The sequence below is a fragment of the Tenrec ecaudatus genome, chromosome 16 (genome assembly GCF_050624435.1).
Source record: "Tenrec ecaudatus isolate mTenEca1 chromosome 16, mTenEca1.hap1, whole genome shotgun sequence".
NCBI lineage: Eukaryota > Metazoa > Chordata > Mammalia > Afrosoricida > Tenrecidae > Tenrec > Tenrec ecaudatus.
The window spans coordinates 5,074,374-5,089,691 of record NC_134545.1 but is presented as its reverse complement, the minus strand read 5'-3'; the positions used below and the strand labels follow the sequence as shown (position 1 = coordinate 5,089,691).

Sequence of the window (15,318 nt, the reverse complement as noted above, 5' to 3'; positions counted from 1 at the left end):
TACCCGTCCATGCAGAAACTAGTTGAGTAGCCAGTGCTTCCAAATGTCCATTGCAGTTCCACCCCTGCTGAGAGTCTACATTCAGAGCGCACAGTGAGGTCCATGTAGGTTCTCGTTCAGTCTGGGTATAAAGAGGAGTGAGGCTTTCTAGTCATGTAAGGATTTGCGGTCTTGGAACCATCGAACTGGGATGCTGTGAGTTGGAATTTACTCATTGGTTTTTGGTTCAGTCAGGTGCAAAGTGGGGCGTGACAAACCAAGACCCAAGCTAGTGATGACCGCGCTGGTTTAGGGCTCGACCCCAGCGTCCTCCGAATTAAGCGAACGTTTGTAAAGTACTAGGCATTGGACCTTTGCAGATCTGTAGCGTGGAGTGGGGTAGTGGAATCCGCTAATGTCCATCCCAGCTGGCCCGCGGAGCCCTCGCGCCGAGTCCTGCTCGGTCTGGAAAGGCGCCGGCCGCCAAGTGGCTGTGCATTTGGTCTGGTCCTCGCCGTTCGCGGTCTCCTGTGTCACCAGCTTCCGGACACTTGCACTACCGGCCCTCCGGAACGTTGCCGCTCCGGCACGGTTTCCGGGCGGCCCAGCTGGCTACCGGAAGCGGAAGTGCCGTTAGTAGAGACTTCCGGATGGCGGCGGCGGTTCGCACCATGGAGCACGTGACGGAGGGGTCCTGGGAGACGCTGCCGGTGCCCCTGCACCCGCGGGTGCTGGGTGCGTTGCGGGAGCTGGGCTTCCCTTGCATGACGCCGGTGCAGGTACCCGCCGGGAGCGCCTCCCCATTGGGTGCGGGGGGAAAGCGAGGCTCAGGACGGGGCAAGCACCGGCTTCCTGGGACCCAGACAGTGGGTGATGGGACTACACTAGACCTTTCTCTAGCTCGGGCCTTTTCCCGCGGCCTCAGGCTTCCAGGTCACAAAAACTGCTTCGTGCTCGGGGAGGCAGAGGTGGGCGCTGGCCCGGATCCTGCCCCTGCCCCTTGGAGGCTGGAGACCTCCCTGTGCTTCGCTTCGTGTTACTACCTGTCTGGTGGGGTTGGTATTAGTAAAAGTGCCTGCAGTCACTATGACGACGGGGCCCTGGTGACGCGGTGGGTTAAGCATGGATGGGCGGGCGGTTTGAACTCACCAGGAGCTCTGCGGGAGGAAGATGAGACAGTTGGCATCTGGGAAGATGACAGCCGTGGAAACCTCCCGAGTCAGGTCTCTGTTCTGTAGGGCCACCATGGGTTGGCGTCTCCTGGATGGCAGTGGGTGGTGGCTTTTATTATTGGGTGGGCTAGGTGAAGTGGCCTGGCGGGGTTTCTTCATTTGAGGTCTGGCCGTGTATCTGTAAGTCCATTTCTAGATGCTGAGGATTTTTTTAGTGACCATATGTGACTCATGTGCACGGACTTCACGTTCTAGTGCAAGAGAGAAAACTTTCGAAGTAGGGAATTTTAGCTGGGGGCCAGTGTTGTGAAGGAAGGAACTGTAGCACTTAGTGGCAAGGGGGTACAAGATAGCAGGGAAGGTAGGGTGTGACAGGGAGGTGTCAATGAGCTGTGGCCTACAGGAAATGGTGTGATTGGGCACAGATTGTTCTCTGGAGTTCTCCCAAACCACGCAGGTAGAGGGAGAAGGGGACGGAGAGAGGGGAAGAAGTCATGGGCTGGAACAGCGCTTCTCAAGCTGTGGGTTCGACCACTTTTGGGGTCGAACAACCCTTTCCCAGGGGTTGTCAGATTCATAACAGTAGCAAAATGACAGTGATGAAGCAGCAACTAAAATCATTTCATGGTTGGGGAGTCACCACCACATGAGGACCTGTGTGAAAGAGTCGTGGCATTAGGAAGGTTGAGAACCACTAGGCTAGGGGGGTAGATGAGTGGGTGGAGGGGAAGGTACCATCTAGTAGGGAAGTTAGGAAAAAATGTTGGAGGCAGGAGAAGACAAGGGAATTTTTGCAAGAGTTCAAGACAACAGAGGGAAATCCCGTTCTATGCACAGCCCTCCAGTGACAGTGATGTGTGAGCGAGGTCCTGAAAAACACAGGTGTGGAATGAAGAGCAGGCACATGCCCAAGAATCCGGGTAGGTGTGACGGGATATTTGTGCCTGTGTGTCTGCCTTTGGTGCAAACATTTCCACAAATGTGGTGGAGCAAGGTGGGGACAAGTGTTGAGAACTCCCTAGCCCTAAGCAAACACCTTGAGGGAATCAGCCGCTGTTGCCTGGTAGTCTCTGGGGACACCAAGGTCAATGGGCTTAACTGAGTTCACAAAGATGACTTTGTTTTCCAACCCACTTGCATAAAGAGTGACGGGCTCTTCAAAGCAGCCAGCTGTCAACTCCACTGTTGGTCTCTCCCCATCTGAAGGAAAAAATGATGAAATTAAAAACAAAAACAAAAACATGGAAACAATTAGCCCTGGGGCCTAATGGACTACACAAGCCACCAGTCTCCACCACCCTGAGAAGAGAACTCAATGGTGCCCAGCTGGCACTACCAGCTGCTTTGAAAAGGACCACTTGGAAGGTCCTGGATGGGATGGGAGAAAATTGTGGAACAAAACCAAAAACACACAACAGGGTCCAGGCTTACTTGTGAGACAGAGACTGGTTGGCCCCCTTAAGACTGTGATCCTGAGTCACCCTTCAGGCCTAGAACTGAGCTAACCTTAGGATAGAACATTCAACCTTTCAAGATGGCACTTTTACTCGAGGACAAAGTTCAGGGGGTCAGGAAAGGAGGAGGAATGGAAGGAAGCGGGACACAGCACAGGTGTGGGATGGACAAATGACGGGACACTGGGGAATGGTCGTGAGCAAGTGAAAACTCTATGAGTTGTTGAATGTAAGGCAGACGTCCTTCCTGTTCTGTGGACTTCACCTCATCCACAGTAAGCCTCCTTAAAGGACGGACAGCTCTGGAAGGCCTCTGGGGCAGCGCTCATCTGTCCCTTTGGGCCTGGTGTGCTGTGGGATTGACTTGAGGACTGTGGGCTCATTGGCTTTGGTTTTACCCACTCTAGGTTTCGACAGCTTAAAAGACTTCCATTGCCAGATGTCCCCTGGGGTCACAAAAGCCACCCTGAGTAATTGACTCACCTGTGGGTTGAGGAGGAGTCCTGGTGGTAGAGTCAACTACTACTAGGTCAGCGGTTCAAACCCACCAGCTGCTCCGGGGGAGAAAGATGAGGGCATCTTCTCCCATAAGGATTCACAGTGTGGAAACTCCAGGGGGCAGTTCTGTTCTGTCGTCAGTGGGTCTGGGTTTCGTTGGTTCATGACCGCCTCTCACTGGCTGCTTTACATTCTCCCTCCAGTCTGCGACCATTCCTCTGTTCATGAAAAACAAAGACGTCGCCGCAGAAGCAGTGAGTGCCTCATGGAGATGGGGGCCCGTTCTCCTGTGTGGTCCTCCCCCCCCCAACCCCCGCCCCTCTAAGTCCCAAAGGACCTGTGTGGAAAATTAGACCCAAACATCTCTCTCCCTTTGTAGGTCACAGGTAGTGGCAAAACCCTCGCCTTTGTCATTCCCATCCTGGAAATTCTCCTGAGAAGGGAAGAAAAGTTAAAAAAAAGCCAGGTGAGCGGACCAGCGGGATTCCTTGTCATTACATCTGCACCGAACTTGGAGTGAAGCAAGAACGCGGTCACAAAGGAGGGCAGAGACACACAGTGCCCGCGATTTGCAGTGGTCGTGTGTCCTGTACAGTCCCTGCAGACCTCACGCTACCCAGTTGTTGTTACGTGCCTTCGAGTGGGTTATTACCCAAAGCAACCCCACGCACAACAGTACGAAACCCTGCCCGGTTGGTTCCGTTCCATCTTCACAATGTGCTTGAGCCAAGTAGCACTCTGAGTGAGGGCCCTTCTGAGCGGTGAAATCGCCCACAGGAAGCACAGCTGAGTAGTGCCCAGGCCCCCTGTGGACAGTGAGCGCTCCAACCAGAAGGCAGAGCAGGGCCCTGTGCCCCCTCTAGGGAATACCAGGTTGAGCCCCTCACATTTCTCACTGCTCTGGGCAACGCCAAGAGGGTTGGTTTGGGGTCACACATAGTGCAGTGGTGGGCACGCCAGCGGTAAGGTGCCCAGGACCAATGAGGGCCGACCCTTGGGATGATGCACTGTGGCCACCGTGCCTCTGGCAGCCTTGGATGGAGGGCAAGGGGGGCACAGGCTCAGCTTGCGCATCTTCCCCTTCATGCACTGGGTAGGTTGGCGCCATCATCATCACGCCCACGCGGGAGCTGGCAATTCAGATCGATGAGGTCCTGGCACACTTCACGAAGTCCTTCCCGCAGTTTAGGTGAGTTGCGGGCTGGCTTCCCGTGAACCACGGCCTTGGCAGGTGCCGGGCTTTCTCCGACCCACCGGTTGGTCTTGTTTCAGCCAGATCCTCTGGATTGGAGGCAGGAACCCCGGAGAAGATGTGCAGCGGTTCAAGACCCAAGGGTACGTGTGGTGGCTGCTGCTGCTTGTTTGCGTCTGGCGCTGAGCGGAACTGTGCCCGCGGCCTTGAGTCGACACTGCCCATCGTGGCCTTGCAGGACAGAGCAGAGCTGCACCAGGGGGTTTCCAGGGCCCATCGGCTTTTTCCCGTAGGATGGGTTTGAACCGATCACCAGGGCACCTCACTCTTGGCCACGGCCCAAGAGGAATTAAATGAGTATCGAGGCCTGAGTCTAAGATCCCAGTCAGTAACTCCTCCAAAAGTAATCAAAACACAGAAACTAAACTAGTTGCCACTGGGTCTATTCCAACATGGCAACCCCCCTCTCCCCAGTCCCCACCCCCCGTGGGCTAGCATGGACCGTGCTCATAGGGATTTCCGGGCTGTGGCCTGGCAGAGGCGGGGCCAAGCCTTTATTCTCAGGTGCCTTGGGTGGACTGGAGCTGCCAACCTTTTGGTTAGTTTCACAACCCAAATCAAACTCACTGCCATCAAGTTGCTGCTGACTCATAATGACCTTGAGGCTATAACTCTGAACAGGAGTAGTAAGTCCCGTCTTTCTCCCATTGGGCGACTGGTGGTTTTGAACTAATGACCTTGAGGTTAGCAGCCCAGTTTGTAACCCCTATACCCCCAGGGCACATAGACCCAGGGAGCTAGCAACCCAATAATACAGTGGTTCTCAACCTTCCTAATGCCGAGACCCTTCCATATGGTTGCTCATGTTGTGGTGACCCCCTGCCCAACCATAAAATTATTTCCGTTGCTCCTTCATAACTAATTTTGCTACTGTTAATGAGTTGGGTGACCCCTGTGAAAGGGGTCGTTCGACCACAAAGGGTTTGTGGCCCACCGGTTGAGAACCATTGCAATAAAACCTTTCCACAAAGAAAGTTTTAACATCAGGCCAACCTTTTGTCTTGCTGTGCCAGCTGTCTCTTAAGCGCCTCAGCCAACTCCTCCCGGCAGAGCAGAAAGGCGTCTGGGGTGACACCTGCTCTCCTCTAGTTAGCTGTGTGAGTCCTGAAGTCCTCAGCAGGACCCAGCCTTCCCCTCGTCCTGGGGAACGGACGACGGGGGCGGGGGGAGGGTGTCCCCGCAAAACCGGGAGTTAGAGAAACGCCGGGTGAGAGCACGCACCCTAGGCTGGTGAGCATGGTGACTGTTTTCAAGACCTAGAGAACCACGCCTGACGTGGCCTTTCTGCCCACAGCGGCAACATCATTGTGGCCACGCCAGGCCGCCTGGAGGACATGTTCCGGAGAAGGGCCGAGGGCTTGGACTTGGCCAGCTGTGTGAAATCCCTCGACGTCCTGGTGCTGGATGAGGCGGACCGGCTTCTGGACATGGGGTTTGAGGCCAGGTACTTGGTTTCCATCGGCCCTCGCTGCCTGGGGACACTGCATCCCTCGCTCACATTCCAAAGCAGCACCCGTCTCCGAGATCCCAAAGGACAAGCTCTATAGGGGCTTCAAAATGTTCATGGGCGGATACTGTTGTCTTAACTCCGTTTCCCCAAATGTCTCACGCCCCTTGTATGCATGGCCCCTGGCTCCCTTCTGCAGAAGCACTGCTGTTGTTGTTTCTCCCCACTCAGTGGGTTCCTTTGCGGGTGATATTTTACTACATTGCTGGTGAAAGCCCAGACCAAAACCAGGCCCCCCTTCCATAGGCTGCACGCATCCCGTCAGTGCCGGCGTCCTTGCCCCATGGTATCCACAGCCGCCTGGCGTCCTAGCGGTTTCACTTCGCAGGAGCTCCCTCGGCCTGTCCACACCATTGCTGCGCCGCCCTCCCCCCCCCTGCTCCCTATGCTGTAGGGTAACTGGACCTTTGGGGCTCGCACGACAGTGTCTCAGGAGGGCACAGGTTTTGTATCACATTTCAAAAGCTCACCCTGACAGTTGTCTCGGGGACTCCTCCCGCCTCACAGGACCCAGCAAGGTCTGGGCTTGTGGGGACTCTCAACTTCTACAGGCAGTTTTAAAAAGCTGTCTGTACTTCCTACGTACAAGATTAATTACACTTCCAAGTAATCCTGTTCGTCTGGATTTTTCTAAAACACATGCAGGCGTGTCATTTGCTCGGTTGGGCGGCCTGCTTCCCGTCACGGACCACCGCCTGGCTGTAGCCCCGCGCTGGTGTGCACAGAGCCACGGGGCGCTCGAAGGGCTGGGCGGGTCTGCGATGGGGAAGACCTGCCCTTGACTCAGCCGGGGGCCCTCGATGGGGACTAGATTGTTTCCAGTCTTTTCTCTCTCCAAGCCGTGCTGTTGTGACCACGGGCACCCAGGAGAGGCTATCTTTAGAATGACCGTCTCCGAAGCAGGACATGTGCTTTGGTCCTTGGGATAGGGCAGGGTCGCCCTGCAGGGGCGTGTCTGGCTCCTCTCCTTTCTGGCTTATGGTACCGCACCTTGTTGCAATCTGCCAACTGCAATGGGTGGGTGGATTTCTCCTTTTCTGAATCTCCGAGATTCTCAGAATATATTTTCCCCTGGTTCCTTAAAAGAGTATTTTAAAAATGATGGCTCTTACTGAGAAATAATCCGCACATCACAGTGGCCTTAGTCTCGACAAAGTTTTCTTTTTACTCTCTCTCCGTTTATCCGCGCAGTCGCGTCAGAGTCAGAACAGCTGCCAAAGCCGGGGCGAGCAGAGCCTGACTCGGGGTGATGGGCCCAGTGGGGCACGGCACAGCGGAACGCCCTGCTGCCTTTCCACGCCTGGAAATCCTTCCAGAAGCTGGTGGCTGCCTCCTCCCCTGTCCCCTCCTCAGAGTGGCGGCTGGGTTTGAACCACCTGCGCCTTGGTCAGCAGCTGAGTGCATTAACCCCTGCGCTGTCGTGCCGGAAGTATAAATTATGCAATAACGTAGAATCTCAGAAAAATGATAATAGAAACAAGAAACCCATGGCCCGAAGTTGCCCTTGCTTCCCACTAGTGCCTGGGACTGTTTGGCGGCTTCCTTGCCAGTTCTGTTGGGGTCTGTTTAAGCGTCGGAAAGGGCACGGTGGCCGCTGGCGGAATTCCCATCTTCCGTGTGGGAGACCTTCACCAACTGTGAGGGGGATGGCGGCTTGCTGTGACATTGCGAAGGTTTCATCAGCTGAGGCCGGTGCTTCTCAAAGAGGGCCACACTGTCCCCTGGGGGCGGGTGCTGGGATGGCTTGGCTGTGAAAGCAGATACCTACACCCTACTCATTTGGGTGGGGTGTGCCGAGTAAGATTTTTTTCTTTTCTGAAAAGGGGGCCGTAGGCCAAATAAGTGTGCCGGTCCCCGTCCTAAACTGATAAAGAACTAGGAAGAGAGCTCTGTCATTCGACTTGTGAAAGTCTGCTCTGAAAACCTTGTGATTCCCAGTTGCTTTACCCCAGCCCAGGGGAGCAGCGGCATTTGACTCGTTGTACCCCAGGTCGCCTCGGTGGGGAGTCAGCTAACAGCCAGCGGCCCCGTGCCTTCCGTTGATGGAGCCGTTAGGGTTATGCCAGAGCCTTCTCTTCTCAGTATAAACACCATCCTGGAGCTCCTGCCCAAGCAGCGGAGGACGGGCCTCTTCTCGGCCACGCAGACGCAAGAGGTGGAGAACCTGGTACGCGCAGGCCTGAGGAACCCTGTCCGCATCTCAGTGAAGGAGAAGGGGGTGGCAGCCAGCAGCACCCAGAAAACCCCCTCCCGCCTGGACAACTACTACATGGTGAGTGCCGGGCTCCCCACAAGTCAGGGATCCAGGGCAGGCCGCAAGTGTGCTGCGGGCTTGGTGATTTCGAACTGCTTCCGGGCACATGGCATGGGTGGTCTCACTTGTGCACGCGTGAGGCCCTGCTATGGGCGTGTAGACGCCCTCCGTGATGTCTTGGCACCGGGTGTGCTGGCCGCCAGGCCTGGGCAAACACTGCAGTCTCAGGCCCCATCGGCGCCATGCGTCCTGAGTCGCTAGCCAGGGGTGACACAGACTCAGAGAATGACTGGGGAGGAGACCACGCGAGGTGAGATGGGCCTGCTTTGTCTCCCCCCGGCCCCGTTTTGCAATCTGCATCTGGGAAAGGCTGAGGTGGTACCAGCAAGGCCCACTGTTGTATGCTGTTGGGTCCGCCCATTCACAGCGACCCTCCAGGACAGAGGTGGACCGCCGCAGTGTTTTCTAGGGCTGGCGTCACCACAGAGGCAGACTGGGAGGGCTTAGATCCCACCACGCTGTTGGGTGGCTTCACACCGCTGGCTGACCTTTGAGTTAGCAGCCCAGCGCCTCCCACCTGAGCCACCAGGAAAGGAACCCCCTAGGTGTCGCTGTGCAGTGTTCCACATCAGGCAGCGGGAGGACTCCTGGAACTCGGGGCTTCAGTGGTGCAGCCACTGCTCTCTAATTCCGCCTGCCTGTCTGTCATTGGACCCGACAGGGACAGGCAGGAGCACCCCAACTCATTTCACTGCCTGACAAGGCCCAGCCGCAAGGCCAGATCTCGGATGGGCCATTCCTTGTGGCCCTGCGGGCTCCTCAGTTCCTGTGTTTTGCAGAGGTCGGTGGTCCGAAAACCAGGTGTCCCTGTGCACATTGAGGTCAATGGCCTCACGTGAACTTTCAGTGGCAGCAGGAGGTAGTGACATCCATTTTGAGCTGGGACGAGCTTACTATAGATCTGGGGATGACGGGTCTCCCGCACTTGGGTCATGTCATCTGGGGGAGTAGTCCCCCCTGGAGAAGACCATCCTACTTGGTAGAGTGGAGGTCAGGGGAACTGCGGAAGGCCGTCCAGGAGAGAGCGGACCCAGTGCTGCAAAGCCCGGAGAGGCTGGCCCAGGCCTGGGCGTGGCTTAGCCCTGTGGATGCAGAGTCGCATGGCCTAGGTCCGGGCGTGGCTTAGCCCCGTGGATGCAGTCACGTGATAGCGTCTCGCAGCAGCAGCTGCAGCAGTGTGCCCTGTGTGAGGAAAGGACTAGCTGCTAGACTGTTGAAGGCGGGGACTGAAAGTGGTCATCGGGTTGCTGTCAATATGGAGATGATCGTCAGTAGTGCCATCATATTATTTTTTTAAATACTTTTATTGGGGGCTCTTACTTCTCTATCACAATCCATACATTCCTCCAGTGAGTCAAGCACATTTGCACATATGCCACCATCATCATTTTCAAAGCATTCCCTTCCCACTTGAGCCCCTGATACCCGCTCCCCATTTCTTCCCCCACCCTCCCTCACAAACCCTTGTTAAGTTATAGATTATTTTTCCCGTATCTTACATCGTCCTCCGCCACCCATCACCACTTTTCTTATTCATCCCCCTGAGAAGGGGTTCTAAGTTGATCCTGTGACCGATTCCCCCTTTATCTCCCCCACCCTCCCCTAATCCTCCTGTATGTCTACTCTCCTTTTTGGCCCTGAGGGGTTGATCTATCCTGGATTCCCCGTGTTGGGGACTCTTATCTGTAGCAGTGTGCATGCTCTGGTCTGTTTTGATTTGTAAGGTAGAATTGGGGTCATGATAGTGGGGGAAGGAAGCATTAAGGTACTAGAGGAAAGTTGTGTTTCATGGGTGCTATCCCGCACCCTGACCGTATTGCCTTCATCTTGTAGGTGTGTAAGGCAGATGAGAAATTTAACCAGCTGGTGCATTTTCTTCGGAATCATAAGCAAGAAAAACACCTGGTCTTCTTTAGGTAAGCCCTTTGGACCTGGGGGGGATGGTGGGACCGGGATGGGATCCACCTGAGGCCTTGTTTTATTTCTCCCGGAATGTGTCTATCAGGAATAATGTGTCTGTCAGGAATGCTTTGGGCTGAAACTAACGTGGCTTTCAGCCTCGGCAGCCCCCCCCCCCATTGAGTCACTGTCCAGTCTGGTGCCCCCGGTGTGTTGGGGGGTGGGGAGGGAACTACATCCAGAGGGTTTTCAGTGACTAAGGAGTTTACAGAAGTGGGGTTGCCAGGCAGGCCTTTCTCAGAGGCACCTCCAATCCTTTTGCTTTGCTGCCAAGTGAGGGGTTTATTGTGCTAAACACCTGGTGCAGAAGGCTGGGGACGACAGTGAAAGCCCAAACCCATGACCAGGGTCTCCCCTGCGGATTAAGTGCCTGGTGAGCCCACCGTCTGTGGGCCAGAGATGGGGAGCCTCGCTCCACAGTGCATGGCAGGGTGGTTCCCAGTGACCGCAGTTGGGTCAAAGTGTGACACCTGGGCATGGATTGGCTCTTGACCCAGTGTGTATCTTCTCCAGGTTTTAATGTTTTCTGCTTTATTAATGAAAAAAAACAAAAAAGTGCCAGAGGAAGGCAGCTACCCGCCAGGGGCTGAGCTGGTCTCAGCAGCACTTCTAGACGAAGACAGATTCAGAAGAAAGGCCTGGCGATCCCCTTCTCAAAATGAGCCAGCTAAGCCTTTGTGGGTTGCAGCAGTTCCTTTGGGCGTGGGGTCCCCAAGAGTTGGGGGCCAAGGTGGCAGCATTGCCTGCTCACGGTGGCCGTGACGGCAGGCCTGCCCTCCTGCAGCACCTGCGCCTGCGTGGAGTACTACGGGAGGGCGCTGGAGGCCCTGGTGAAGAACGTGGGGATCCTGTGCATTCATGGGAAGATGAAGCACAAGCGCAACAAGATCTTCATGCAGTTCCGTTCGCTGCCCAGGTGCGTCGAAGGGGGGCCCACGGCATGCCGGCCCCACCCCTCTCCCGCATGTCTAACAAGGGTGCCACATCCCCCTGAGCCTCCACTCCTTCTTGCTCCCTTTCCCTGGGCTGCCAGGAGCCCAGGCTTGGAGGACGTGGGTGACCATTGCATCCACTTAGTGGAGAGGGCCATTTTCTGTAGGTTGCCCAGCCCCACTGTAGTGAGCTTCTGGTCTCTTAGCAACCAGAATGCCTTTCTGTTTGTGTAACTAATCACTCCTTGTTTGTCTTCTTCACCACGGACTACATTCAAACACTCAGTGAAAAATGAATCGTTCCCCCCCCCCCCCCCTCCGCCTGCCCCATTACACTCACGGCTGTTACTCCTGCTCACAGCCGCCCGTGAGGGCCGAGCTGAACTGTCCCTGTCGATCCCAGGGGTGTCACCTCTATAGCAGGCAGCCTCGTCTTGCTCCCTCAGAGCTGCTGGTTGGCTTGAACCACTGACTTTTCTGTTTGCAGCCGAGTGCTTTAACCCTAGTTCTACCAGGTCTTCCTCTGCTCAAGAGAGGAGGAAACATCTCACTTAGGATTATTCTCCATTCCGGATTTGAATATCTTAATGGGAAGATGCTAATTGAAAAAAAAAATCCTTTCTCTGTTTTTCCTGAGCGTGTGTGGGTGAGTCAGTACTTAAACAGCCTTCAAGGTCCCTGGGCAGGTGGGTAACACCTGCAGGCATTCTTGGTTCTGAGCGGTCCGGTGTGGCGGAGGTGGTACAGATGGCAGGATGGAGGCGGCCTCGACCTCCTGCTCAGCATGGTGGTTTCTGCGTTCCAGTGGGATTTTGGTGTGCACCGATGTGATGGCCCGAGGAATCGACATCCCTGAAGTCCACTGGGTTTTGCAGTATGACCCTCCCAGCAGTGCCAGGTAAGGCCCTCTGGCTAGCCAGAGTGAGTGACAGACATCTGGGCAGAGGCGCCTTAGTTGTAACATCTCTGGCCTGGCTGTGTCGATCCTGGATACTGCCCTTCAAGCCATAGCAGGTGTTTTTAAAACTCTTGAAGGCATGCGTGTGGCAGCCTATTCAAATGAAAAACCCACAGGTCCGTTACTGCGTGGGAATATTTCAAGAACGCTCCTCCCCCAGCAGTGGGCGTCCTCCCTCACTGCCGTCGGGTCGGCACCGACTCATAGCAGCCCCGCAGGACTGGGCCGACAGCCCCTTCTAGGGTCCGAGACTGCGCTCTCGTTCTCCCGGGGAGCAGGGGTGGTCTCCAACTGCCGGCCTGCCGCCCAGTGTGCAGCCACCACGAGCCAGGGCTCCTGGAAGTGGGCTGCTTCCCTGACTTGCTTCCACACCCAGGACAGGGCCTTAGACGGAAACGGGGATCATGGTTACTAAGGTGTTTTTCTTAACGTGGGTGAGGTGAAAGTTTACAGAACAGGTGAGTGTCCCACTCAGCAATGCAGACACGTCGGTCCCCTGTAGGGGGTGTCATGGGGTGGCTGGGGCCGGTGCCCACCCAGCCCTCACCTCACAGGACCCTCTGCCCACAGCGCCTTCGTGCACCGTTGTGGCCGCACGGCCCGCATTGGCCACGGCGGCAGCGCGCTCGTCTTCCTGCTCCCCATGGAGGAGTCCTACGTCAACTTCCTGGCCATTAACCAGAAGGTGAGCCAGGGCGCTGCAGAGTGCCCGGGGGCCGGTCGCTGAGGAAGCTCTGCCACGAAGCCGGGGAAAGAGTGGGCCGCTCACTGGGCAGGCTGGTGATGTTCTTTCTGCAGGAGCCCTATCGGGTGGTGGCCACTGCATGTCCTGGCCGAGGGGTTGGGTGTGGACCCAGGGGCCCCACTTGCCATATTCACCTACCAGAAATGTGAGATATGATTTTAAGATGTCCTTATAAAAAATAAAACAAAATCACTTTTGTTATACTCCCAATTCTAAGGATTACTTATAGCAGCAGCTTTTAGCATTCGTGAAATTCTGCCTGGAATGAGAAAGAGCTTACTCTAGGGCAGTCGTAATGGTAGCGAAGGCCGGGGGTCTGCACACTGCTCGTCAGGTCTGTGTGGGCATTTCAGAGGCGCCCGGCAGTTTGGTCTTACAAGTTGATGGCACCTTGATGAGCTGGATTTGGCGCCACCTCTCCACCATGCGGGCATCGGTGTGTTGGAACAGTTGGGTTGTCTCCGAGCTTTGGGCTCACGCTTGGATATGGGAAGGGTCAGGCTTTTTTGCCTATGGTTTCTGAGTAAGGGAGCTTTGGGGTGGGCAGTGAGTCCGGCCTGGAGCTTGAGTTGTGAGCTGTGTGTGCAGTGCCCCCTGCAGGAAATGAGGCTTCAACAGCACACGGTGGACGTCCTCCCCAAGCTGAAGGCGCTGGCCCTGGCTGACCGAGCCGTGTTTGAGAAGGGGATGAAAGCCTTTGTGTCCCACGTCCAGGCTTACGTGAAGCACGAGTGTAACCTCATCTTCAGGCTGAAAGGTGAGCTGGCTCTTTCAGTGGGATTCCCGCTCCCGTGGCCGCGGAGCTGACTCAGCGACCCAGTGGGATAGACAGGCTCTCTTGTTACCAAGACCCCACATCTCTCCAGGAGCACACAGCCCTGAGAGCGGCTAGTGGGCTGGAACCACTGATCTGGGTAGCAGCCCGATGCTTAGCCTAATGCACTATCCCGCACCACCACCACGGAGTCGACTCCTTTCATAGTGACGTATTTGTGCAGGCTTTCTGACTGCCAGTCTGTATGGGAGCAGGCTCCTCCTCCTCCTCCCACAGACCTGCTGGTGGCCTTTGAGCTGTTAGCAGCCCAGTGCCCGGCCCACCTCTCCCCCAACTCACTCACAAAACTGCCATCCAGGGACCCTCGGGGATAGAAACGGTAACTTTCTCCCAGTTTTGAACTTCTGTCCTTGTAGCTAGTGCCTCCAGGGCCTGTGTCGGCAAACACACCTCCCCCCTTCTATGTGCTACTGTAGGCTTTCATGTGGTAATGATGGAAGTTACTTGTCCCACAGAAAATGTTAGGCTTGAATTTTGTTACGCAAATTTCACTTCAGTTTAAAATGGCTAGGCATGCTTCAGAATTGGTTTAAAACACTTCAAAGCCATTTTTTCTAGGCTTTACGTAGACCACACAAACTGGTCACTGGCTGCCAAGGTTCTGCTCACGGTGTGGAAATGCATTTCACACTAATTGTAATGGAAGTGAACCCACTCTTGGTTAGAAAAACTGAGGAAGGTTGATGCTTGCCATTGTGCGAGGGGCTTCCAGACTATGTGGAGACCCCGTGACCTGCTGACAGTTTTCTGGAGGCCCCTCCTTTGGATGTGCTAACTCGGCTGTTCTGGTTTCATTAGATCTTGATTTTGCTAGTCTGGCTCGAGGCTTTGCCCTGCTCAAGATGCCCAAGATGCCTGAGCTGAGGGGGAAGCAATTCCCCGAGTTCGTGCCCGTGGACGTCGACACAGATGCCATCCCCTTTAAAGACAAAAGCCGAGAAAAGCAGAGGCAGAAGCTGCTGGAGCAGAAGCGCAGAGCGCGAGCGGAGAACGAGGGGAGGAGAAAGTTGGTGAAGAACAAGGCTTGGTCCAAGCAGAAGGCCAAGAAGGAGAAGAGGAAGAAAGCGAGTGGGAAAAGGCAAAGGCAGGAGGTAGCGCGGCCTTCCCTTAGGCCTGAGTGCGGCCCTCTGGCCACTGGAAGGGTTACTCACGGGAGAGAATCTTGTAGGAAAGCGGGTGGGGGTGGCGGCCAGCAAAGGTGGGGGCCTGTTTCCCTGTGGCAAGCCAATTTGAGAGCAAATCGTTCTTGATACAAAGAGGAACTCTGTTGTTTCTTTGCCCGTAGGGGTCAGACATTGAAGATGAGGACATGGAGGAACTTCTTAATGACACCAGACTCTTGAAAAAGCTCAAGAAGGGGAAAATCACCGAGCAGGAATTTGAGAAGGGCTTGTTGACAAGTGGCAAAAGGACAAGCCAGACGGATTGCCAGATCTCCGACCTGGAAGAGGACTGCTGATTGCAGACCTAGCGTGGTGTGACAGGACAGGGGGACACAGGCCCCTGCAGACCCACAGTTGACCCTCACCAGGAACCGCCACGGCACCAGAACCATCACCTTGGCCCCGGGAACCGTCAGTAATAGGTGCCAGTATGTATTTAGATGGTTCTGCTACCGTTAAGGACCTTGCTTTTCTGTGGCTGTTTTATATATTTTTACAATATGAAAATACTGACTTGTGTTATCCACGGCCTGTGTTCTGTGTGTTCAGC

General features: G+C 55.3%; 1 protein-coding gene across 2 annotated transcripts; it reads left to right on the top strand.

The window, feature by feature from the left end:
- Positions 1-612: 612 nt before the first annotated feature.
- DDX55 (DEAD-box helicase 55) lies at positions 613-15,290 on the top strand. 2 transcript variants are annotated; one of them, XM_075535049.1, is made up of 15 exons: positions 635-758; positions 1,989-2,071; positions 3,307-3,357; positions 3,483-3,569; positions 4,201-4,292; positions 4,376-4,438; positions 5,650-5,799; positions 7,945-8,134; positions 10,010-10,092; positions 10,920-11,051; positions 11,873-11,965; positions 12,596-12,710; positions 13,359-13,527; positions 14,404-14,696; positions 14,891-15,290. In XM_075535049.1, exons 3-15 carry the CDS (start codon positions 3,328-3,330, stop codon positions 15,062-15,064), a joined length of 1,671 nt encoding a protein of 556 aa, XP_075391164.1. In that variant the 5' UTR covers positions 635-758; positions 1,989-2,071; positions 3,307-3,327; the 3' UTR covers positions 15,065-15,290. The 2 variants fall into 2 exon arrangements, with proteins under 2 accessions (XP_075391163.1, XP_075391164.1); XM_075535048.1 differs by lacking the exon at positions 1,989-2,071 and having other exon boundaries at positions 613-758.
- The last annotated feature ends 28 nt before the right edge of the window (positions 15,291-15,318 follow it).

Bases quoted from the DNA above. Each gene is read 5' to 3' on its own strand.
- DDX55 (XM_075535048.1), top strand. From the start codon at position 630: ATGGCGGCGGCGGTTCGCACCATGGAGCACGTGACGGAGGGGTCCTGG. The intron at 8,135-10,009 runs GTGAGTGCCGGG...TTCATCTTGTAG, and splicing joins GCCTGGACAACTACTACATG to GTGTGTAAGGCAGATGAGAA. The intron at 11,966-12,595 runs GTAAGGCCCTCT...CTCTGCCCACAG, and splicing joins GACCCTCCCAGCAGTGCCAG to CGCCTTCGTGCACCGTTGTG.